General features: G+C 49.3%; 1 protein-coding gene across 1 annotated transcript in view; it reads right to left on the reverse strand.

Annotated features, from left to right (window-relative positions):
* The window catches only part of IFT81 (intraflagellar transport 81), a 1,594,755-nt gene that overhangs the window by 241,750 nt on the left and 1,327,943 nt on the right, over positions 1 to 25,062 (reverse strand). The window contains exon 14 of the mRNA XM_069619559.1: positions 2,222 to 2,311. Coding sequence (XP_069475660.1) covers positions 2,222 to 2,311 — 90 coding nt within the window. The remainder of the gene's footprint in view (positions 1 to 2,221; positions 2,312 to 25,062) is intronic.

Consider the following 25,062-nt stretch of genomic DNA (forward strand, 5'->3'; position numbering starts at 1 on the left):
AATGTCACTTCAATTACATTGGGCAGCAATTTGTTAACGCACAGCCTTGTGCCATTACACAGCCTAGGTGGGTCAAGATTGCGAAGCAGCATGATGGGCGACGCAACTTTCAGTCAAAGGTGATGTTGTGGCATTCCAGGGGGTCGAGTGAGTTGAGGAAGCCTCTCCTGAAACTGATTACTAATTAGCAGCAGGGATGGCTCGTTCACACAGCCACTCGTGATTTTTGTAATTTGCTGATATGGTTGGATATACTTTATGTATAAGTTCTGTAACTGATGGCACCAACTTGCAAAAATCCTCTGGAAACAATTGTACCTGATGCCGACAGTGACGAAAGTACATTTACCGATTTGAAGAAGCTGGTCAGCAAAAACCTGTGAATAACAGAAATGCCCGTCGCATCTCTTTATATAGCAACAATTTGTAAACTTCTGCAATGATACCTGCCTTCACCTTCGCCTCTCCAGTCCATTTGCTTCCCATACTCCTTGCCTTGCCTCTCATACACCTTCGCCTCCCTTACAACGATAAATGTCAAAGCATAGCACAGAGATATACAAGCTCATCAGCAAAGGGGAAACGGACATGCTTTTGCTGACATTTATCTGGCGTTGACCAGATTGCAGTGAATCTTTATGTTTTCCATTTTATTTCATTTGTGGGTTGTGTCCGTATGGCGATTGCACATGTGTTTCTCCTGTATTTTGATCCTTATTGACTTTAGTGTTAGTCTTTGTTGCTTCCGGTTCTTCATTGAGGAGCTTTAATAGTTGTGTGTGGGGTCAATGATGTCTCAGTGGCATTTTATCACTTTATCCAAATGACAGTCTCATGGTAGCATTTATCCACTTTGGGAAATCTCACAGTCGTGAGTAATCAAAAATGGCAGAGCATCACATTAGCGGGTTATCAAATATGGCAAGATATCAAAATGACAAATTAGCAAGATGGCAATATATCAAAAGTGGCAAGTCTGAAAATGGTAAATCCTCCAAGTAGCAAAATCTCAAGATGGCCAATGATCAAAGTGGGCAAATATCAAAGTGGCAAATCATTTGAATAACTGTCCCTTACATTAATGCAGTGTGGAGCATTTCATGATAGGGGGTGTTGCAGAACAGGGCTGGTGCTCCAGGCAAACAGGAGGCAACCTTTGCCTTTGCCGGCTGCCCAGAGTCCATGGTTTGAGGTGTTCCGGGTCACATGGCCCACAGCGCTGGCCCAATCAGGGCATACGTAGCGGGGGCAAAGAGTGGAGGGAGGGTCGGACTAATAAAGCGAAACTCACGGGGGTGGGTGGCAAGGGCTGAAGGATTTTGGTTTACCCTGGGTGAAACAAAACAAATGGGCCACAGGCAGCTGGATGCCGCAAATGTAAAACCTTCCCTCTTGTTCATCAGTGAAGCTAATGATACAGTCTTTCCTCTGAGGGGCGGAAGGCCTTTCTTGTCCGGGTCATGTGGCACACAGAGCTGCAAAGGGTGGAGGGAGATTCAGGTTGGGGAAGGGAAAAGCATGGGGAAATGGGGGAGCAGCTAAAGGATCACAGTTTAGCCTGCGGGAAACAAAACAAAAGCGGCCTCTCAAGCTACTGGATGCTGCATGTAACATTACCTAGTGTTCATCTGCCAATCATTATATTGCGCACTCAAAGCCTGTCAGTGCACATTTTTCCTCAACTGTGCCTCCACACATTTTTCACACCCCCGTTACTTCCCCCTTTTACATCTTTATCGGTCTCTTTCTTTTGCAGTCTTCTCTAAATGTACAGTGCCGTATTACCCTCACTCGGCAAGTGTTCTTCGCAGAATTCGTATGACTTTTCTGAGGCGTCCCTGCCAGACCCCCACTCCTCACTACCCTGCTACCACATGCCCTGCTCCACACTTACTCACTCGATCCTCACACCAAACGTAATTATTTGCGCATGTTCAACGTATTAATTGGCAACCCCGTCCGGTTCACAGAGAAATTACTCTCCATGTGTCAGCTCCTCATTACGAACTTGCATTCTTTGAGGCAGGAGTTCACAAACAGGAAAATAAGACATCATATTAATTTGCAATTTATCTGACATCAGAAATGTTATAAGCTAGCACATACAAAATGGTGACTATGTCCAAAGCTCCAAAGTAATCAGAATAAAAGTGCTTTCATCTATCTGTGATCTAAAGTGCCAATTCACTGAATGAAACGACGATTTATTATTTTCACCAACCTGACACCGCTGTCGTAATGGTCTCAGCTCTTTTATAACAGGGGCCAAGGCTGATTTCTTGCCTGCTATCATTGCATTCAGTTTCTTTACCTGTCACAAAAATGAAAACATACAATTTTACAATGACACCAAATACAGCCACTCATTTACCTCAATGAGTGGCTATTTATGAGAAAAAGGTTCGTGAGCTGCATGCAGTCTGTAAAAGCAATTTTCTAGGAAAATGTGGAGGAAGGTATTAAGGCCTTTTTACTTAAATACATTCTCCGAGGAGCATATTATAATATGTATCAGTAGCAAGTTTTAGATAACCGAAACAAAGTGCAGCTCTTTTTTAGTAATCACCTCATGTTATAGATGCTCCTCAGTCAGACAAATAACATTCTAAGCACTGCACTGTTCTAGTCCCTGTGCATTTTATCTTTATTAAGGTGATAATACCTGTCCCAGTAGGGGCATTTCCTGACCGGTAATGGATCGCCAAAGACATTCGGGCCCTAGCAAAGTGAGGGCACTTTATGAGGTCTTGGTGCTGCCGTTACCAACCAGGAAGGCCCACTAACAGGTATTATGACAATTAGCACATTTACCCAAATGGGTCAATTCCTTCTCATCATTCCAGGGACGGCAGAAATCCAATATTCTATTCACTAGCCTCATGCAATGAAGAGTAAAAAAAGACTGGCAGTGCACACGGTAGAAATAAAGAAGAAAAACCAAGGAAAAAGTACATTTCCCAAAAATTAAAAACAAAAAGGCAGGAATGAGCAGACCAGCTGAGAACCTCCGTAGGACGCATGCATGTACCAGAGAAGGCAGCCCGAGTTCTGAGGGAAGGTACTTGTCTGCCACAAATGCTGAAGATGCAAATGTGCTAGGTTTGGCCTCTTCCCTTCCATTCATTATCCCTCTCCTTATATAACAGGTCTTTATGGGGCTTTATTTTGCCTTTTTTGGCTTCATTCTGCCTTCCCCTTATTAGCATTCATATTATGAGCCTTTTCGTATGGGATTGCGCCATTATAAAACGCTTGTGTGAATCAGGCCCTATGTGTTTATTCTGCAATTATTCAACAAGCTTTTTACTCTATTACCTTGCTTAAGAATTCTTTGGGATTCCCTGCTATAACAGGCACATTTTTGCCTGTTGATATGTTTTTGCAACAATCCCAGTATGATACACTTATTCCCAGTGATTGCCCATGCACTACCCAATGGCTCCAGTTAAGACATAATCCCCTTTCAGTTGCTGATGATTTGGTGCGATTGCTATTAAATAATATTTAGCAAAACAAAAACCAAAAAATAAGACTCATAGGTTACTGATTGGCTTTTCATTTTTCAGTTTAAAGAACCAGAGATTTCGGGTAGGCATTTTGCTCTTTTATGAAAAATAAAGTGGAAAAGAAAAAAAAGTTTAAGGATTATAGGAATCTCATTTCATGATATGACGGACAATATTAGCCTTATTCAGGTTTCAGAATGTGTCCAACTGACTAATCCCAGAGTCTTGTCATGCATTTTCCTTTTCCTGAAGAATTCCGGACCTTCCTCATTACAGGAGTTGGAGATGTTCTCTCGAAGGCAGGGAGAGATTTAGCTAGCATGCAAATTGCATGTATATGAAAGTAAGGTCTGCTCACCAGGGACAGCCACCCAGGGGAGTGGTTAATATCTTCCCCTTTACTGCCTGGTGGCTCCAGACTAAGAGGAAGAAAGGTGACCAAAGTGCATCTTGGAGGGCCTATGACCACATGTAGCTGGATGGGTGAATCAACCCTCAATCCGAATAGCTAAGCCCACTGTCACCCATGTGTTAAGATGGATTTCTAAACTCTAACCTGGTGGGCAGAAGTTTAGGAGGCCGCCCTTGGTTTAGTGAAACAGGGGAACCTTCTGGACAAGCCAGATCAATCTAGGTAGCTTGGCAGGCGGTCAAAACGTAGTCCCAGGAAGGTGAGAGTGATTGGAAGCCCACAATGAGCACACACAGCAACAAACCACAAATTACTCTTAGATAAGCGTATATAAAAAAATCTATACATTTAATGTCGGCTGGACCAAATAGACAAAAGTAACTTTAGCAATGAGAAAACTGTTATCACACAAATTCTTTAACTATACAATATATATATAATTACGTTTCCTAATGCTATACAGTGGAAAAATACAGCCACAACCTGTAAAGAGAGGGTTGAGTTAACACATAAATGGCATTAGGCAATTATTGAGAGTGTGTTCCCTAACATTCGAGTTCAGCCCTAAGAAGAGGTGAGCCGTGTGCTCAACGGTACAGTTGTGCGTAAAAACACACGATCGCGCAAGTGAAACAAAAAGCAGGTCTTCTTAGCAAGTCAGGAAGGGGTTTTAGGCGATGAAGAATTGGTTCCCACTATTCGAGGGGACCCTGATCTTGGCAGCAAAGCAGTGTTTAAATGGGGAGAATAGCTAGCGAGGGCAAGCTAACCCAGCCAAGTTCAAATACCTTCAAGTGATACTGGTGCGTAAAAGCAGTAAGTGATGCAAGTACTTACCGACCCTCGGCACAGTCTTTGCCAGTTTAGTCGAGGTCACTAGTAGGTTCGAGTCCTGCAGTTTCACAGCGCTCCGGCTCCCAGCGGCTGCAGTGGAGAACGACCGTCTGTGACGGGACAGTTGCCTGTTCTCAACTTCCAAAGGAGGTATGAAGAAAATTCTGGTGAAGAGGCTTCCGGACACAGGAGGGCAAAACAGCAAGGGATCTATAGCGACCGTCACCACCAGGTAGTCACGCGGGAATCATGGATGTGGGCAGCGTTACGCACTCTCCTAATTTGGGACCCAGAGGAGCTGGGCCTGAAAAATTTGGCTGGGGAATACACGGGACCACAAACAAGCGATGTCCTAAGACTCGGGTTTGCACTCGAGGCAGCGGCGGTGCTGCAGGTTACCCTGATACAGAGCTGGACAGTTTGCTGGATGGCCCAGGAACATTACCGAAGGGGCTCCTTTGTTGGGTAAGCAGAGGGCGCTGAGAGTAGTTGTTCCCACTACTCCAAAGGAGCGAAGCGACTTGGCACGCCTTCTTGATCGAAGAAGCAGGCAGGGGTCTGACGGGGCAGCAGAGGGCTAAGGGTGCCAAAATCTTCACAAGTACGTTTCTTTATGCAGGATACTTGGCTCCTTCTGTATTTCGGTGAGAACACAAGTGATCGAAATGGAATGGATGCAGAGACCCTTCTCTTATCCAATATTAGCTTCACAACAAAATCGAGGACTTCCATTAGAAGATCTGCTCTCTTGCAGGCATCCCCGATGCGGACCAATCATTGTCCACGGTGGTCTCAGTCATTCAGGCACTCCAGATATCCTGGCACTAGTAGTGTGGATTGGGACCAGACAGTCCCAGCCCGCTTCCTGGGCACACACGTGACAGGCAGAAGACCACGAAAGAGATTGTTTTTTGCGGGAGGCTGCATGCCCAAATAAGGAAGACCTGGATTTACTCGCCCTGGGTGAAGACAAGGGCCGAAATGGCCATGGGACCGAACAAAAGACATTGTGGCCCGGCCATTTTCGGACGTGGCCACAGTCTTGAGCCAGACGCGGTAGACATGGTTTGCCTCAGTAAAAAGAAGTAAACATTATGATGAAAAGTAACTGCTGCCACCAGTTCGTCCCAGGTACACTCGTACAATCACCTAAAAATCCTTTGAGGGTGTCTAGGGCCATAAAACAAAAAGGGACCCCAGTGCACGGTACTGGAAGGTACACTGTGCACTGTTAAAAAGTTATCAAGAAATGGCAACATAGTCAAAGACTAAGGGAACCATAGTTTCCCAGTACTGACAATCTGAAGGACGTGTCAGTTTCCCCATAAAAAGTGAGCAAACGCCCAGGTGAGTTTAGCTGAAGGCTGGGCTCCACTGGAAAAAGTCAGGATAGGAAAGCCAAACAAAAAGCAAAACGTTTGGGGGCGGTCCATAAGTGGAGGGAAAATTGCACATAAATTAAATCTTTCCCAACACCATGTAGCACAGGGTCAGGGGGAAAAAACCCTTAAAGTTCAAGTGCTCCCTATGGCACACTCTCAAGTTCTCCCCTCGTGAGACGGCAAAAGAACAAATTACTTGGCTTTGGTAATGTCCTTTCTGATGGATATGATGATTTGTCCCAAGTTTCTGATATCCAAAGTCAGTCAAATGAAAACTCTGTGGGTATGTTTGACTAAGACCTGCAGGATCAGTATACCTGTTTCCGAAGGTGCCAGTTAAAGGGGGCGTGGGGCCAATGTAATGTCTATGGGAAATATCAGGTAGTGAAGCCCGACCTCCTGGGTGTCCCCCATGCTGGCAGCCAGGATTAGACAGGGACAATGTTACAGCACAGACCACAAACTGAATTCTTCACAAAAACTTTATTCCATGCAGTAGATACCACAAATACTTCATTAGATAAGGCATGATGATCTATCAAAGATAAGGAATACGTCGGAGGGCACAATCCCTTCGAAACCACAAATACTTCATTAGATAAGGAATATTTGATGGATACCATTCTGCAAAACTGTGAACACTATGCCTGAGGGTTGAAGGGAGATGGACCGTGACAGGCTTTATAATGCTACTTGGGGACTGGGCCCTGCCAGAGCCCCCAATCAGGGCCTAATCCCCAACTCTTATATAGACATGCTCTATCGAGGCAAGTTTTAACCTTCAATGCCATAGGCATTGAAAATCAAAGTGAGTCAAGTCAACACAGTGACACTTCACTACTTAATGCAGAGTAACATATTAATGTACTGCATTGCCTCCTTATGTGCGTCAACTCCTCCGGGTATTTAAGGGTAAGTGATGCAGAAGCAGCATGTCGGAAAGGACTGGGAATATGTCCATGGTCGGGACCCAACTCCAGGCATATTAACCCCTACACCTTCCTGGCCCATGAACATTTCTTGAATTTTATTTTTAGGAGCAGCAAACTCGAGAATATATGTATAGGCTTTTAGTGTAATATTGCTATAGTGACACTATTCCCCTCTCTTTCCCCCCTCTTCCATCTCCTTCTCCTAGAGCATTAACCCTCTAAGCAATCTTACTGGAATGGTAAATTTCGAACTGCAGGACAAAAGCACATGTCTTCACAGGCACATTAACACAGTGACCTATTTTGAAGGTGTTGGAACCTACATTGGCTTATTTTGATAAAATGAATTATATTGTTTGTTTAAAGATTACATCTTTGGGTTACACATTACATGTAAATATCCATCTCCCTTTCATGCACGGCATCTTTTGTAAGATATTGAAAACGTTCCTGTGTCTGTTGGCCACTCCTCTGACTGGTTGCACAGCTATATACGTTTCTTAGGTTGTGCCAGACACTTCTAAGGTCCACTCCCCAATGTTGTTCATGGCTTGTTTTTACCACCACTTCATTTCTCATCCCACTCAAGCCACTGACTATACCCCCCAAAAAAGATACATTTCACTACAGATGATGTTTAATTATTTTAAAATAAAATAGGTCTTTTGATAGTGACACATATGGCTTGTAATGTCACAGACCGGTTTAATTCGGCAGGTTTCTGCTGCAGAAGGGTCCTGGGTGTGATCCTATCAAAGGAGGAAGAGGGGGTGATTGACGTGGATGCCGGTCACTGGCTTCCTCGTGCATCTGGAGCCATGCATGCTTTTTTGGTGCCTCTCTCTCTGAAACAATACCCATTTGCCGCGGTTCTGAGCAGGTCTTTTTCGTCCTATTCATAGAACTTGACGTCCAGCAAAAACCTGAGCCCTTAGAAACTTGGCATGAATAACAGATCCATGGAAGACGGACCCAGCGAAGGAAAACAGCAACTGCATCTAGCATGGGGCACCTGGGCCCAACCGACAAAACCTGGCTTGGGTCAAGAGGAATGGATTTGGTCCAAAATGGGAATGGATTGTTATTTCCTCTACCCAGGCTAAAAGAAGCTCCAAACACCCACCTCACTAAACCCAAGCGGACCAAAGGTGAGCAGTGAGGCAGCAGCAGGAAAAACCAAGGCTGGAAAGATACTGTAGGGGAAAAGGGGAGACCCAGGAACACATCCCAAAAACTCACACAGGAGAGGAGAACCCGAACAAATAAAGGCAAAGGGGTTCAAGGAGACATTTGGACATCAGGGAGCTAGTGAAGGTAAGGTGGTGGGTATTACCAATTGGTTTGTGTCTGAGTGAGAGATTTACTGAAAGGCTAAGAGTAGGAAACACGAAAGTTGAGATTAAAATTGTGGAAGTGTGTGAGAGGGTGTATGTGGGTTAAATAGCAAATGGGAAGTGAGAGGTTGGAGGGTAGTGGAGAGTAGAGGCAGGTGCAGTGCTGGGAACAAGGAGTGAAGAGAGGGGAAGACGAGAAGGCAGTTGGCGGGTCGAGACAGGAAAGTGGAAGAGCAGTAAGAGGGAGAGAGATAAAGAGGAGAATACCAGGAAACAGAGCTTAAGAAAAGAGAGGGATCAGTTGGAGGGTGGACATAGGAGAAGCTGGAGAACACAGTAAGATCAGGGAACGGAGCAAGGAAAGCGTGTGGGGCAAGGAGGGGATGAGAGGGGACAGGTGAGTGAGGAGAAGCAGAGAAATCGGCCATTAGAAGAAAAATGACAGAACAACCAGACTACGCAGTTAGGTCCTTATGAAGACCCTGAAGGGGTGCGCCAGCTAAGGCTGCAGCCTCTAGTCCTTGCTCATGTGAGCAGCCCTAGATAGTAGGGGTACTGTCAGGGGTTAGTAATGCGAGGTGGACAACTGATTGTAGTTTTCTCACAATGTGACAGTTTATGAAAGTAAATGTTTCAAATAAAGCCTTGCTTGCCTTGCACTACCGAGGAATTCCCTACCTAGTGTAAAGGCTAAGGGAACAATGACTAGCATAGGTAAACTGGCCCTCACTCTAACCAACAAACATACAAAGAAAATGATAAGTCAACACAAGACAATAAACAATATTAAACAATATCTGGATGACCTTCACCTGTCCTGGTTAAGATCCTTCCCCCAGGTTTTAAAGTCAACTTCCAAATGTTCAAAGGACAAGGAAAGTCTTGAACTAGTTCTTATCAGTTCCAAGTCAAGGTAAAAGGTCATCAAACAAAAAGCCACTGGTAACATGTCTTTGGCTTTAGTGGAAAAGATCCCTGTTACACTCACCTGGTCTCTGCGGAGGCGTTGGGGCATGGTTGCAGCCCTCCCGGGGGTGAGGTCGCTCGGGTCAGACTTCACCTTCTGCGCTTATGTGGTGAATGGTGGGAATAGGTGATGCTGCTCGGGACTGCTTCTGCGTGGAGAATAGGGGGCGTGACTATGCCAGCTTGTGAGCCTGATCCTCTCCCAGACCCCTTTTCCCAAACCGTGGTACCCGTGGGATGCGCTGCCCCTGGAAAGCTCACCTGTTGATTAGCTTTGGCGAGCACTGCGTCCTGCTGCTTCTGGCAGGGGCGCTTGTATGATCTGGGCGGAGGTCCTTCACTGGTCCCTTGCACGTGGTATTCCTGACCAGCTGCGACTAAGCCACTATACTTCAGGTAAGAGGTAAGTGTTGCTGTTTGCCTTTGTCTTTCCTCGTCTGTTTTTGTTAAATTGTAAAGTTTGTTGTCTTGTATTGCTGTCCATTCCACTTTTGATGTTTGCTCTTTTGCTTTCTTCCCTTGCAGGTGATGTTGCCAGCCCAGCAGAAGCTGCGGAGCTCAAGGCGGAAGCCAGAGGGGATTAGGAATGAAGCTGCAGCGGTACAGTAGCTGGTAAGTTGTTAACTAGGGGGCACGCGGGTTCAAATTAGTTGCGGCCCTAGGATGGATGTTCTAACCTTATCTTTCTTCTTCTTCACAGGGTCCGAGTTCGTGGATGCGGAGCGCGGTGCTGCGGCGTCGGGATCAAGACCACTGGATGTCAGGAGATGAATCTGCAGATGAAGCGATGACGCACCGGTTTCCTGGAGATGAGTAAGCAGGAAAATGCCTGGTTTCAAAGATAAGTAAACTGGTCCAAGCGGCGGTGAGCGTCATGTTGCATGAGAGTGCACAGTAACGCGAATCAGCGGCCTTAAGGAAGGAGCAGCTTATATAGCTGAGCTTCTGAAGCCACGCCCACCAGGTTCAGCCTGCCTGCCACTCCTGATGAGTCAGCACCTGAAGACCAGTCCTAGGGAGCCACGCCCAATGAGTCAGCACATGGTGATGTTCTCTGGAATAAAGGCTTTCAGCACCTGTAAAGTTCTTGTAAAAAGCGCTCCTGCACTGAAGTAAAATAAAAGCACTCCTGCACTGAAATAAAGTGCGCACTGAAGTAAAATAAAAGCACTCCTGCACTTAAATAAAGTGTTCCTGCTCACAGTTCTATAAAAGCCTGGCACCACAAGCGCCAAGACTGAGTCCAGCCTGGGCCCCTGTGTTTATGAGTCACAATGAGACATAAATGAGTCAAGTGACCCATTCCCCCATCACTAGATGGTGTGGGTTTTGTGTTCTGGGACCTGTGGCCATGACAATCCCCTTCCAATTCCAACAAAGAAAATGGCACCAATGGTATTCCTGGTTTGGACGCAAAATTATCTTCCCTTCAAGATTATTTATCACAGTTCCAAAGGAATATGTGAGATTTACTTTCAGGACTTCTCCAACTACAAATTTACAATTGGTGAAAACTTCTGCAGTACATTTGGTATATTTGTCAGGATGCTTCTCTTTGGGGTTGTGAGATGGGCCAAGGATGTGAGACGGACAACTGTTAAGCTTATTTTTAACAAAAGCCATTTATTAAGACAAAAAGGTTGGACAACTAGCTCACTATCTCTACCCTAAGACAGAAATCCCTGCCTAGCATAAACTAACAGAAATATTCTAACAAAACAGATTCTATCCCTAGCACTAATACACAAATACAATAGGAAATAAATGGCATTCAACATAAAGCTTTGACAATTCTTGTCCCCAACAGTTCCCCTTCCCCAGGTTTAGAACCAGTACTTCAATTGAAAGAAAAAGTATTTTAAAGTCTTTAAATTGGTCCACAATCAACTCCTTACAACCAGCAAGGATAAGGTTTAAAGCAATTCTTCCAATATGGTGACCGTTAAACAAAACAAATTTAGTCAGGATGGTCCCTCCCTTTAGTGGTTCAGCATACAGCTTCTTGCTACCAGCAAGAACACAGATGGTTCATAAATTTCTTTAGTGTAACAACAACATAAGCCTTAGATCTCTCTTCGATTCAACATGTTCCACAGCAACAACTTATACTTAGAATCAGGAATGTCTTTTCCTCAGGTTAACAAACTTCACAGCAATAATATTTCACTCTTGACAATTTCCGTCTGGTCTACTAGATTGCCAGACCCACTTTAAAAGTCCCTTGTCCTGATCCACTCTCCTGCTAGGAATCATCTCCAAACACTTCTAAACATAATCAATAAATCTTTACGTCTTTTCAGCTTCTTCCGACAATATCCTTCTGGCTTTGCAGTAGCATTTTAACCAAGTTTTTACAACAACCTCTTGACTTGAACGATGCTGGTTTGACAGCAACCTCTTGGCTTTGGCAATGTTGTTTTCTCATATCTTTCTGAGTAACACTCCCATCTGGCATACCATATTTTTCCAGCAATTTTTTATATCAAATAAAGTGCTCTCTGAGCATTGACATGGCATGCATAACTCTGTCTTCCCTTCTACCTTAAAACAGTTTAGGACACAAAGATTCAGCTCTATTATAAGGGAATACTTCATTTGCGAGTTGTCTTTCCTTCACGTAGGTTGTCAATTGCTCTAACAATAGAACGCTACTTCGTTTCTGCTCACGTGCAAGCTTTCCGGATGTGAACAAGTTCAACAATGCCTGCTTGTTACTTGTTAGTTTCTTCAGTCATTCGCGTTTGCGTGCAGAGCAGCCCAGCGTTTCTTTGATAACACACTCCCTGGTCCTTGCGCTTGCCTCAGTAAATCATGCATACCTTCCTGAAAATCCTCTCCTGCAAGCAGAAATCTTCAGCCAGCCCCTCTCACACTCTGGTGACCCTTCGACACCCAGAGTTACCTAGCGCTTCTTAAAGTCTTTTTGGGAACGAGCCAGCTCGGCACGTCTCCCTGTTGCGCAAACTCTGCAGAACGAAGCAGGAGCTCCTTTGCCAAACACAAGACCCAATCCCAGACTCACGCTTGGGGAAGCTCTGCAACTTCCAATGGTATATCACAGCCTCCACTACCACCAAGCCTCCTCTGCAGTTGATCGGCTGCACCTGCTGCTGCATCTCAGGTGTCTACCGATTCGTCAGCTTCTCTCTTTGCCTTTACCTGAGGAGGCTTTTTATCCCCCTCAAGTCCCCTCAGGTGTCGCTTGTTAAGCCCCAACAAGCATCTTCGTGCCTCTGCCTCACTCCTCCTCGTCACAGTACCACTAGAATTAAGGGACTTCAAGTTCCGAGCAATATATTTGGTTTTCTTCAGGATTCAGACTTTGTGACAATCCATAAGGATATTAAGGTAATTAGGGAAGTTAGTTTCCCATTTTCCCTGGTCGAATTCTCCTCCCATGTGATGTGATATGCCACCACAGCGCCACCCCCAGGGACTGGATCAGTAGGTGTCTGCCGGGCACTTGCCACATGAGAGGAGTTTCCGGCCAAGGTCTCTGTGACAATCGAGTCAGATTCTTCACAGTTGCTACTTCCCTCTAACAACCACCTGGAGATACGACTCCTGGGCTTGAGGCCAAGAACAAGTCTCGCAGTCCTGTTCTGGATGAGTTGCAGAGGGTGGAGAGTACTAGCAGGCAGATTTAATAAGAGGCTGTTGCAGTAGTCCAGCCCAGAGAGAACCAAAGTGCTAGAGACTGTGAGGTTCTGGGGGAAGGAGAGGAAAGGAAGAATACGTCTGAGGAGGTGCAATTGGTAGTTTGACTCCTCAGAGATGTCAGAGATATGTGCAGCAAAGGAAAGCATGGAGTCGAAGATGACCCCAAGGTTCTAAGCCTCACAGGTGGGAGCAGGAAGAGGGCCAAGGGAGGTCAGCCAGAGAGTGACAGGAAAGGAAGTTGCAGAAGTGCTGATGAGGAGGATCTCTGTTTTACTGGAATTAAGGAAGAGGCCGTTGGCGGCACACCACTCATGGATTGCAGACAGTCAGGGATGAGAGAGGGAGAAGAGGTGTCAGAGGGGAGCCTGAAAACGAGCTGAGCATAGCACTAAATGTTGGAACAGAGCAGCAATGCGGTGGGCGAGGGGTGGCAGGAATTGGTTGAAAAGCAGGGAGAGAGATTAGACCCCTGGGGAACACCACAAGTAGAGAATGAGATAGAGGACATGAAGGACCCAAGTTGTACCTGGGAGGGTCAGTTGGAGAGTAAAGAGGTCAGCCAGGCAAGTGCCTGATCTGTGATACCCAAGTTATCACAGAGGTGGTTGGCAGGATGGCATGGTTGACAGTGTCAAAGGCAGAAGAGAGATCGAGTAGGATGAGGACAGAGGGGAGATTAGAATCAAGGTTCGAGAGCAAGTCTTCATGGATGTTCAGGAGAGCAGTTTCTGTGCTTCTGCCTGCTCTCAAGCCAGACTGATGGTCATGGAGACAACCATCAGAATCAGTGATAGAAATCAGGTGATAGTTAGCCGGGCAGGAGGGGTCGGTGTGTGTTTCTTGGGAAGAGGGTGCACAAGAGTGCTTCAGGGGAGAGTGGAAGGCTCCAGTGGCGAAGGAGTGGTTGCAGAAGTCAGCCAAGCCAGGAGCAAGGGTGTCAATCTGGTCCTTAATGGTTTTGGACAAACAGGGAAGAACCTGTTTTGAGGAGACTTTCATAGATCAGACTTGTCTAGAGATCTCATCAGGGGAGAACAGAGGAAAACAAGAGAAAGAGGGAGCAGAGGAGGCTGCAGGGGGGCTTGAGGTAGCAGAGAGAGAATTGGGAAGAGGAGGAGAGGACGAGAGGGTGGACAAGATGCCCTGGGTTTCAGAGATGAAATGAGAGGCCAGGGCCGTGCAGAGGGCCTACGAGGGGACAAGAGAAGTAGATACTGCAGCAGGATTGGCCAGCTCCTTGCAGATTTGAAAACGTTTTGTTGAGTTGTTAGATGCCGCAGAGACACGGGCATGGAAAAAACTGGCAGATATCTCCGGAGGGGATAGTCTTTACTCAACTGTGCCCAACTGCCATAGCACCCTTAACCGTTGTGGTACACTCACTGCACCGCATTGCAACCACTGTAGCCAACTGCCTGCATCTAATATAGGTACCTCACTGTGACCGCTGTGTGCCCTTCTGCCTCCCTGATCAAAGTGTCCAATTGATTAACCTATACCCTACAGTAACTGCTGTGTTTCACTTCACTACCTGTACCGTGTAGCAACTGCTGTGTCTAAATGCATTACCTTACCTCAATGTGGTCCCTGTGATGCACGTGCTATCGTGTATCTGCAGCTAAGGAACAAGTTACTCACCCCTAACTGTTGTTCTCCAGCATGGGTCTGTCATGGATTCACATGCTCATGAATATTCCCCTTCGTCAGGCTGGGAATCCTTGGTAAAGAAAAAATCAGTTTCAGTTTAGTTTATGAACTGTCTTTCTACTAATAACCAATCACTGGTCTCTGGGTCATACTGCCCCCAACCAATGACTGCCCTCTACCCAAGTCCCTCCTCTTGCAGACATCTTCAGATTTGGTAGCACGTAAAGTGGCAGTAGGACCAAGAGAAGAGCCGCAGAGGGGTTGGAGGGTTTGCATGTGAATCCATGCCAGACCATGCGGGAGAAGAACAAGTTACTTTCTTACTTGGTAGCGTTCTTTCGATGGGATGTTCCGACGACGTATTCCACATCTATGACAGGTAATCACCACAGCTGTGCTGTTTTGGAAAATTTTCGGCGTCTGCGTCCTGCGTCGATGTCGTTGATACGCTGTCCTCGAGGGCCTCCGTCAAGCCGACGTCACCGGATGTTATAAGTAGGACGCATGACGCCCGTAGCCTCAGTTGTAGTTTTTCCCCCAGAACGTGTGGCACCAATCTTCTGCCAGTATGACCACAGAAAGCCTTGTGGAAACGTAAGCTGCAATCGCATAAGAAATTCTGTAGTGGGGCACGCTGGGTGGGTACGATGTGGAATACGTCGTCGGAACATCCCATCGAAAGAACATTAACAGGTAAGAAAGTAACTTGTTCTTCGAAGGGATTGGTTCCTCCGGCGTATTCCACATCTATGACAGACTCCCAAAGAAGTACCAACGTATGGAGGTGGGAAAAATTTTAGAAAGTAGAATTTTAGAATGCCCAATTAAATTGCAGAATAAAGGACTGCCTTGCCAAAGGCCAGATCTTGCCCATGGATAGAATCCAAGGAGTAGTGTTTGACAAAAGTATGGCCAGAGGCCCATGTGGCTGCTTCACAAATGTTACGAATGGGAACACCCCTCTGCAGGGAAGTATAGGAAGCCACACCTCTAGTAGAATGGGCCCGTAAGCCTACCGGAGGGTCCTTACCCACCAAGTGGTAACATTCAGAAATTGTCAAGATAATCCATCTAGACAGAGTCTGCTTAGTAACAGCTTGTCCCAAACGCCTTCCAGCGCACCCTACAAAGAGTTGATCATCCACTCTGTATTTTTTGTATTTGTATTTGTTTTATTTGTAACACGCACCTTCAGGCCCGGAGGCATCAGGGTGCAACTTTGGACATGGTTACATAAACATGCGTAAATTCAAACTTTTAAACAGTGCAAAGTATTCAAGGCATACATAAAGCAATATACATTTTTACAGAGATGAGGGCGTTTTCCTAGGGGAGGCTCCCAGGAACAGAGTAGGTCCAGAATCAAGGCTGGTTGAAAAGCCAGGATTTAGTTTTGGATTTGAAGGCACTGAAACATTCTTCAGATCTGATGGTGAGGGGGAGGGCATTCCATAGCTTGGAGGCTAGGACGGGGAAACTAGATCCACCCACTTTTTGTAGTTTGAACCTGGGGATGGTTAGACAGTGGGTCTGGGCGGTTCTTTGCGGGCGGGTAGACGCGTGGCGGGATAGCCGGCTGCAGACATACGGGGGGGCTTAGTTGGCTAGGCATTTGTGGGTAAGGCCTAAGACTTTCAGTGAGATTCTCTGTTTGACCAGTAGCCAGTGTAAATAAGATCTAGATTCCGAGATGTGGTGGTTTCGCAGGATGTTTAAGGCCACTCTAATGGCGTTATTCTGGGTGATTTGCAGTTTGTTCAGATTCTCTTGGCTGGTTCCTAGGTAGAGGGCGCTCCCATAGTCAATTTTGGCCATGATGACAGTTCTGGCCAGTGTGACCGTGTTAGAGGTGGTCAGAAATGGCCTGCAAGCTGCATTGAGTTTGCAGGTGTATGCTGATGACGATCTGACTGCATTTGTTTGACGGGATAGTGATGAGGTGGCGTCAAGGTAAACGCCTAGAGTCACTGTGACCCAGGACATGCGTGAGATGTACAAACTTAAAGCTCTCCTAGGATCCAACCCATGGAGCCTCTCCTCTTCCTTACCAGGATGCGGAGGAGGATAGAACGCCGGAAGAACAACCTTCTGGCTTAAACGAAAATCTGACAACTTTCAGCAGAAAAGAGAAACGAACCCTAAGGACAACCCTGTCCTTATGGAACACCGTGAAGGGTGGCTTAACGGAAAGTGCCTGCAACTCACTCACTCTGCGAGCGGAAGTGACCGCAACTAAAAATACAATTTTCAAGGTTAGCAGTCTCAAAGGACAAGAATGTAAAGGCTCAAACGGAGCTCCCATTAGGAATTTTAGAACCAGGTTCAAATCCCAACCGGGCATCTGGAAAGGTGACGGAGGGAACACATTAGTGAGCCCTTTGAGAAACTGAGAAATCAAAGGAATCTTAAAATAAGAACACTCCTCAGACGAGCGCTTAAATATGGACAGCGCCGACAGGTAACCTTTAATGGTACCCACTTGCAGGCCCTTGTGGGCTAACGAAAGCAAAAAAGACAGAACCACAGGAATGGCACATGAAAAAGGATCCACATTCTTAACCCTGCACCAGTCGCAGAGCTTTCTCCAACGGCAATGGTACAGGGACTTTGTTGCGGGCCTTCTGGCCAAAAGCAACAACTCCATCATATCTTCAGGGAGGTCCCAAACCTATACCTCAACCTTTCAGAAGCCAAGCATGAAGGTGGAGGGACTTGATCTCTGGATGGAGAACCTGACCCCTCTCCCGTTAGAGCAGATCGTCTTGGTAGGGAAGACGGCGTGGAGGGCAGATGGACATGTCTAGAAGGTCCGGGTAGCACGTTCTCCTGGCTCATGCCGGAGCAATGAAGATCATCCGGGAACCGAACCTGCGTAACCTCCGTAGCACTTGCGGAATGACGGGGACTGGAGGAAACGGGTACAGCAGTGGGAAGGACGACTCCACTACGAACGTGTCCCCTAAGGCTCCTCTTGGAGGAAATTCCCGCAAGCAGAATCGTTCGCACTTCCGGTTGACACTGGTGGCGAAGAGATCCACTTGTGGGGTCCCCCAAAGGGCGAAGATCTCCAGGAGAATCTCCTGAGCCAGCTCCCACTCGTGAGAGACCGTGCTCGGCCTGCTCAGAGCGTCCGCCGCCTCGTTTTCATCTCCGGCCAGATGAACTGCCGAGATCGAAATTTCCTTCTGGATGGCCTAGAACCAGAGCTGCATCGCCTCTCTGTACAGAGGGAGAGACCCTGCCCCCACCTTTTTGTTGAGGTAGTGCATGGTCACTGTGTTGTCCGTCAGGATCAGGACATTCTTCCCTCGCACAGAAGGCAGAAAAGCCTTCAGGGCTAGTCTGATGGCCCTCAGCTCCAACAGATTGATATGGAGTATGGCCTCCGACGGAGACCAACGACCGCTGTCAACTAGTTGGCATGAGCTCCGCATCCCGCGAGGGACGCGTCCAACACGATCATCACCTCCGGCCAGGGTAGCCAAAATGGAGCCCCTTTCAACAGATTGCCTTCGACGGCCCACCACAGAAGATCCTGGGCGACCAAGGGCAGCACCTGAAAGGGGTCCGACATCCTGCCAGAGGACTTTGACCACTGGAGCTTGAGAGCCCATTGCAGAGATCTCATCTGCAACCTGGCCTCTGGCACCAGAAGAATGCAGGATGCCATAAGGCCGAGCAACCTCAAGAACTCGAACGCCAGGAGACTCTGGGCATGTTGAAACTTGCGCACCATCTGCAGAATGTGATGAGCCCTCACCTGGGGAGGCGAACACTGCCCCAGGGATGTGTCGAGCACTGCTCTGATGTACTGGAGCCGCTAGGTAGGTGTCAAGTGGGACTTCTTGAAGTGGAGAGAGAAGCCCAGCTTGTGAAGGGAGTGGCAGGTGACTGACAGATGATCCAGGACTTGCTCAGGAGAGCGTGCCCTGATCAACCAATCATCCAGGTAGGGGTAGACGCGAATCCCCCCTTTCCTGAGATTCGCTGCCACCACCACCATGAGCTTGGTGAAGACCCTTGGGGCGGAGGTCAATCCGAACGGCAGGACCCGAAACTGAAAATGCGAGTCGCCAACCGCAAACCTCAGGTACTTCTTGTGCTTGGGATGTATCGGCACATGAAAATAAGCGTCCTTGAAGTCGAGAGGCACCAACCAGTCCTGAAGTTGAAGGGCCTGGAGGACTTGAGAGAGAGAGAGTAACTATCTTGAACTTGTCCTTCCGGAGGAGCTTGCTCAAACCGCGCAAGTCCATGATGGGTCTCAATCCCCCGTCTTTCTTCGGGATCAAAAAATAAGGGGAATACCATCCCTTGTTCCTCTCCGCTACAGGCACCAGTTCTATGGTGCCTTTCTCCAGCAGGGATTTGATTTCCTGCGCAAGGAGCGGATCCAGACTCTTCAAAGAGACATTCCCTGGTGGATCGTCGTGAGGCCTCTGCCGGAAAGGAAGACAGTAGCCGTGGGCTATGATCTCCAGAACCCACACATCTGAAGTAATGGCACGCCACTCTACAAGATGCTGCGCCATCCTTCCCCCAACCGGCGAACTATGGGACATGGCCTCATGACTGAGCTGAAGCGGCTGCGGCGTTGCCTGAGGGTAAAGAGGCAACTTGCCTTGGCACCTCGAGTACCTTGTTTTCCACCTCTGGTACGCCTACGGTGGCCCCTTTGACTTGCAGCTACTCCCGATCTACCAAAGGAAGAGTAGTATCGAAAGGAACCTCCCCTCCATTGCTGTCCTCTATGATGAAAAGGCGGAGGTTGGCAAACTGCAGCGCCAGCGACTTCACTGCAGTTTTGGAGGTCAGCAACCTCTCAAGGCTCTCGTCAGCCTTGCTGCCAAAAAGATGTTCACCATCAAAGGGCATGTTGAGAAGCCGGGCATGCACATCAGGAGCAAACCCCGACTTCCGCAACCACGCAAATCTGCACAGTGCGGTGCTTGCCGCCATGGACCGGCTGACACAATCTGCCATGTCCAGACCCGACTGAACGGATTCACACATGACATCTTTGCCATCCTGAACAAGAGCAAGAAAGCCATCCCGTTCCTCCCTTTCAGGAATATGTTCAGCCGCCAAAGAGACACAATTCCACAGAGTGTGAGTGAAACGTGCTTAGGCACACAGAGTTGGCTGCCTGTAAAGCCATACCCCCCGAAGAAAACACTTTCTTTGCCCAGCCATCAAAACGCTTGTCGTCCCCATCAGGAGGGATGGTAGGGTACGACGCCTGTTTTGCTGGGGCCGTAGCCGCCTTCACCACCAAACTCTTCGGAGTGGGGTGCATAGTCAAGTAGCTGGGGTCGCTACTGGCTGGACGGTATTATTTAGGCAAAGACTTGCCCACTGCCGGGAGACTCTCCGGAGCAGTCCAAGCCGCTGCCACCCTTCTTTGCAAAGCTATATGGAATGGCAGTACCGGGTCAGTTGGTGGACCTTGGTCCAAGATATCTGTCAGGTTATCCTGCAGAAAAGCCCCTGGTAGCGCAGACCACCCCAAGTACTCTGTCACCCTCGACATGAGGCACTGGTACGAAGATTTAGCATGCGTACCCGGCTCAGGCCCGCCAAACTCAACCTCCGGGGAGGTGTCCAGACCACTGGCTTTGTGCAAAGACTGACGCAGGTCTTCCAACTGGCTATGACCAGATAACAGGTCATCAGGAACCTCCTCAGGAACCAAACCTTCATCAGACCCTTCAGAAATATAATCAAGAGGCTGGAATAAATCCCTTGATGAGGGCACAGAAAAAGGCACAACTACGTGTTTGGACTTGGCCAAAGTCTTCCTCGAGGTTTCCACCGGTCTACGGGGCACATCCGATAAAGCCTACTCGAAAGGCGTCGACGGAACCTGCGTCGACGTCAAGCGTGGCACCGAAGGCTTCGACACAGGCCTCAAGGGCTGTACCTCGAGAGTGTCTTTCGACGTCCTCAGCGCCGAAGGCGTTGATAGCTTCCTCGGAGGCAGAGCCTTGAGAGAGTCCCTCGACTACCTCGGTGCCGACGTCTTCTTTGAAGACCTCACAGGCTCCGACGGTCTCGATGGCGTCGAGGACCGGGACATGGAGCGGGCATGGCTACAGTGATACACCTTGTCCGACCGGGACCTCGAAAGTTCCCGGTGATCACGCTGACCGCTCGAGACCGAAGGCATGTGAACGGTGGCTTTTGACTTTCAGGGCTTGGACACCCTACCGATCGAAAGCTTCTTCTTCTGCTCCCGCAAGGCCTTCGATGTTAACGACTGGCAATCGTCACAATCGTCCGTGGCGTGGTCCTCACCGAGCACCAGAGACAGGCGTTGTGCGGGTCCGTCAGCAACATCTTGGAACCACAGTCCCGACACTTCTTGAAACCCGGCCGCGGGGTAGAAGAAGACGAAGACATCAGGAAATCTTCACAAACAAACGGGTTCGAAGAAACGAAGAAGAAACGATAGAATAACTTAGAAGAACCGAGGCGCGCCGAGATCTCCGAAGCGAACAGGTGCGCAGAATAAAACAGAACTGAGGCTACGGGCGTCATGCGTCCTACTTATAACATCCGGTGACGTCGGCTCGACGGAGGCCCTCGTGGACAGCGTATCGACGTCATCGACGCAGAAAATCTTCCGAAGCAGCACAGCTGTGGTGATTACCTGTCATAGATGTGGAATACGTCGGAGGAACCAATCCCTTTGAACAACAGTTACAGGTGAGTGACTTGTTCCTGCTCCAGCATGGGGTCTAGCATGGATTCACATGCTCACGAATACAAGAATACATAGCAGTACACACATGCACAACCACGGGAGGTGGCACGGCTCAACATTAAGCATTTCAACAACTCAACATTAAGCATCTCTTACCTCCTCACCAGGCTCACCTTCAAGCAAACAGGTTGCGCAGCACTGCCTGGCTGGCTCTGGACTCTTCCCTGGAATCCCCTGGAATCCCGGTCGACGCAGTAGAATCTCGTGAAGGTGTGTGTCTACCTCCACGTAGCAGCCCTGCAAATGTCCAGCAGGGACACACCAGCTCTGGTTGAATGGGCTCTCGGACGGCTGGGCAATGGTCGGTTTGCCAACCGGTGACAGTGCATGATGCAGCCGGAGAGACATCTGGAAATGGAAGCCTTCGAGAGGGCCTTCCCTTGGTTCACAGGTTTAAAGTTCACAAACAGCTGTGTTGTCTTCCGAAGACTCTTTTTGCGGTCCACGTAGAACTTCAGCGCTCTAGCCACATTCAGCGAGTGCCAAGTCCTCTCAGCCGGCGACGAAGGCAACAGGAAGAAAACAGGTAACACCAATGGCTCGTTGAGATGGAAGTCCGACGGCACCTTGGGCATGAAGGAGAGGTGCGTCCTCAGCACTACCCTCGTCTCGTGGAATGTCAGGTATGGAGGTTTACAGGAGAGGGCCTGGATCTCTCCCACTCATCGTGCAGAGGTGATGGCCACAAGAAACGCTGTCTTCCACGATAGGAACTTCAGCGATGACTAGTGCAATGGCTCGAATGGGGGTCCCATGAGCCTAGTCAGCATCACGTTGAGCTCCCACGCCGGGGCCAGAGCCTTCACCGGCGGGAACGAGCGGAACAGTCCTTTCATGAACTCCTTCACCAGGAGGCGAGACCACAGCGACGACCGCCCGGAGTTCTGGTGTAGCGGGAGATAGCCGCCAGGTGGATCTTGATGGAGGCATGTTCCAGCCCCGCCTTGGCCAGCGACAGCAAGTACAGCAGCACTTCAGGGACCGTAATCCATAGAGGGTTGATCTTCTGTGCACAGCACCAGACAGAGAACCTCTTCCACTTATGTCCATAGCACCCAAGAGTCGAGGACGCCCTGGCCTTTGCAAGTACCTCCTTGCAGTCCGCCGGGATATCGTAGCCTCCGAACTCTAGTGCTGCAGGAGCCAGGCCTGCAGGTTCAGCAATCCCGTGTCGTGATGTAGGATGGCACCTCCTTCTCTGGCGAGAAGATCCGCATTCGTCGACAGTTTGACTGGGGGGGACGCTGACAAGTCCAGAAGGTCCGGGAATCATATCTGCCTCGGCCACACCAGTGCGACGAGGGTCATCCTGCACCGGGACCGTCTGAGTTGATTGACGAGTCGCAGAAGCAACGGCGACGGTGGGAACGTGTACAGGAACAGGCCGTCCCAGGGGAAGCAGAATGCATCGCCCATGCTCCACGGCTGGGGAAACCTGCTGGTGAACCTCTGGCACTTGGTGTTCACCGCTGTCGCGAACAGGTCGTTCTGGGGACTGCCCCATTGTCGGAATAGGAGGTCCACTTGATCCTGCCGAAGCTCCCACTCGTGGCATGAGCACAGCTCCCTTCTGAGTGAGTCGGCAACAGTGTTTTTCACTCCTGCCAGATGAAGAGGTACCAGGAACCTTCCCTGGGCGACGGCCCATTGCCACAGATCCTGCGCTTCCTTGGATAGGGCTGGGGATCTGGTGCCCCCCTGCTTCCAGATGTAGAACATCTTGGTGGTGTTGTCGGTGAAGATCCGTATCACTTTGCCCTTGAGGGACGGAAGGAAACACGGCCCGGAGCTCCAGGACGTTGATATGCAGGGACCGCTCCTCCAGGAGCAAAATGCCTCTTGAGTGGAGATCTCCGGTGTGCGCTCCCCATCCCTCCAGGGAGGCGTCCCTCATCACAGTCTCCTGATGCGCTGGGGTCTAGAGACTGGGGTCACGAGGTGCGTGCGGGCGCCCCACCACTGGATCGCTTGACAGAACGTCTCTTTGAGGGAGATCTTGTCTTCGAAGCTGCCCACCGCTTGCATTCAACCGGCGTCGAGGAACTCCTGCAGTGGCCGCATCCGCAACCTGCGTAGACGCACGAGGTAGATGCACAATGACATAATGTCGAGCAGGGACTTGATGGACCTCACCCTGGCCACTTCCATAGTCAACAGCCGTTGTACCTTGCTCAGGATGGCCTTCATTCTTTCCTCCGACGGTGAAGCCAACCGCACCACTGTGTCGAGTCTGGCACCCAGGAACAGGGCGTCTTGCGACGGTACCAAGTGAGATTTCGCAAAGTTGATTGAGAATCGCAGATCCGTGAGCAGGCGGACGGTCTTCGATATGTGATTGACGGCGACTTCTCTTGACTTTGCTTGGATGAGCCAATCGTCCAGATAGGGGTATACGTGGATCCCCTGCAGGCGCAGCTGCGCCGCCACCAGTGCCAGGCACTTGATGAAGACCCTCGGCGCCGACTTCAAGCCCTTGGGCCATGAATCGTAGGAACTTTCGGTGTCCTTTGTGTATGGGGATGTGGAAGTAGGCATCCTCCAAGTCCAGCGACGACAGGAAGTCGCCCTCCTCCAACTGTCCCAGCACGTGATGAAGGGTGACCATCCGGAACTTCGGGAACTTGATGTATTTGTTGAGGCGGCAAAGGTCTAGGATGGGCCGCCAGCCACCGGTCTTCTTTCGGACGAGGAAGTACCGCAAGTATACTCCGGAGCCCCGGAGCCCCTTCGGGACGAGTTCTATCGCACCCTTTTTTAGCATTGCTCGTCCCTCCAGAAGAAGCTGTGGCATGTGGTTTTCCTTCCTGGCCACGGGTGGTAGACGGGGGCACTTTCTTTGGAACGCCAGAGTGGGCCCGTGGGCCAGGGAATCTAGCACCCAACGGTTGGTGGAGATGGACTCCCACACGCTGACGAAATTCGCCAGCCGGCCTCCCACCGGGGTGCTCGGGTGGGGGCACGACGTCATGGCCGGTTCAGTCTTGCTTTGCCGAGGCCTTGCCACCTTGGCGACGACGATGGTGTCCTCCGGCCTTCCTGCAGCCTCTGTAGGCTTCCTGCGACGAGGAGTGAGCCGCCTGGCGGTACGACGCAGAACTGCCGCAGAATCCTTTGGAGGCACCTTGAGACTTGCCTCCGGAGGTCCAAAAGGACGGCCGTCGTTGATGGAGAGAACCCAAGGCCCGGGCCGTCTCAGTGTCCGCCTTGATGGCCTGCAGTGACTCTTCCATTGCCTTGCCGAACAGGTTATTCCCGTTGAAGGGCATGTCCAGTACCCTGGTATGCACGTCCTGATGGAAATCGGTGGCCTTGAGCCAACCGCGCCGGCGAAGGCAAACGCTGTTGCCCATCTGGCAAAAGCCGGTGTCGGCGATGTCCATGGCCACCGTGATGGCGTGGTCCGAAGCCACCTCGCCTTCCTGCAGGATTTCAAGGGCTTCCGCCCTCTTGTCATCTGGGAGGACGTCCAGAGCGATCTTGAACCACAGCTCCCTGTCATAGCGTGCCACGATCGCGAGGGTGTTGGCCACTTTGATGCTCGTCGCTGCCAACGAGTTGACCCGTCGTCCCATGGCGTCCAGCTTCTTCCCCTTGCCATCTGATGGAGAAGTGGAAGTTGATGCCGT

This window comes from Ambystoma mexicanum, chromosome 10 (assembly GCF_040938575.1).
Source record: "Ambystoma mexicanum isolate Mex_15411 chromosome 10, UKY_AmexF1_1, whole genome shotgun sequence".
NCBI lineage: Eukaryota > Metazoa > Chordata > Amphibia > Caudata > Ambystomatidae > Ambystoma > Ambystoma mexicanum.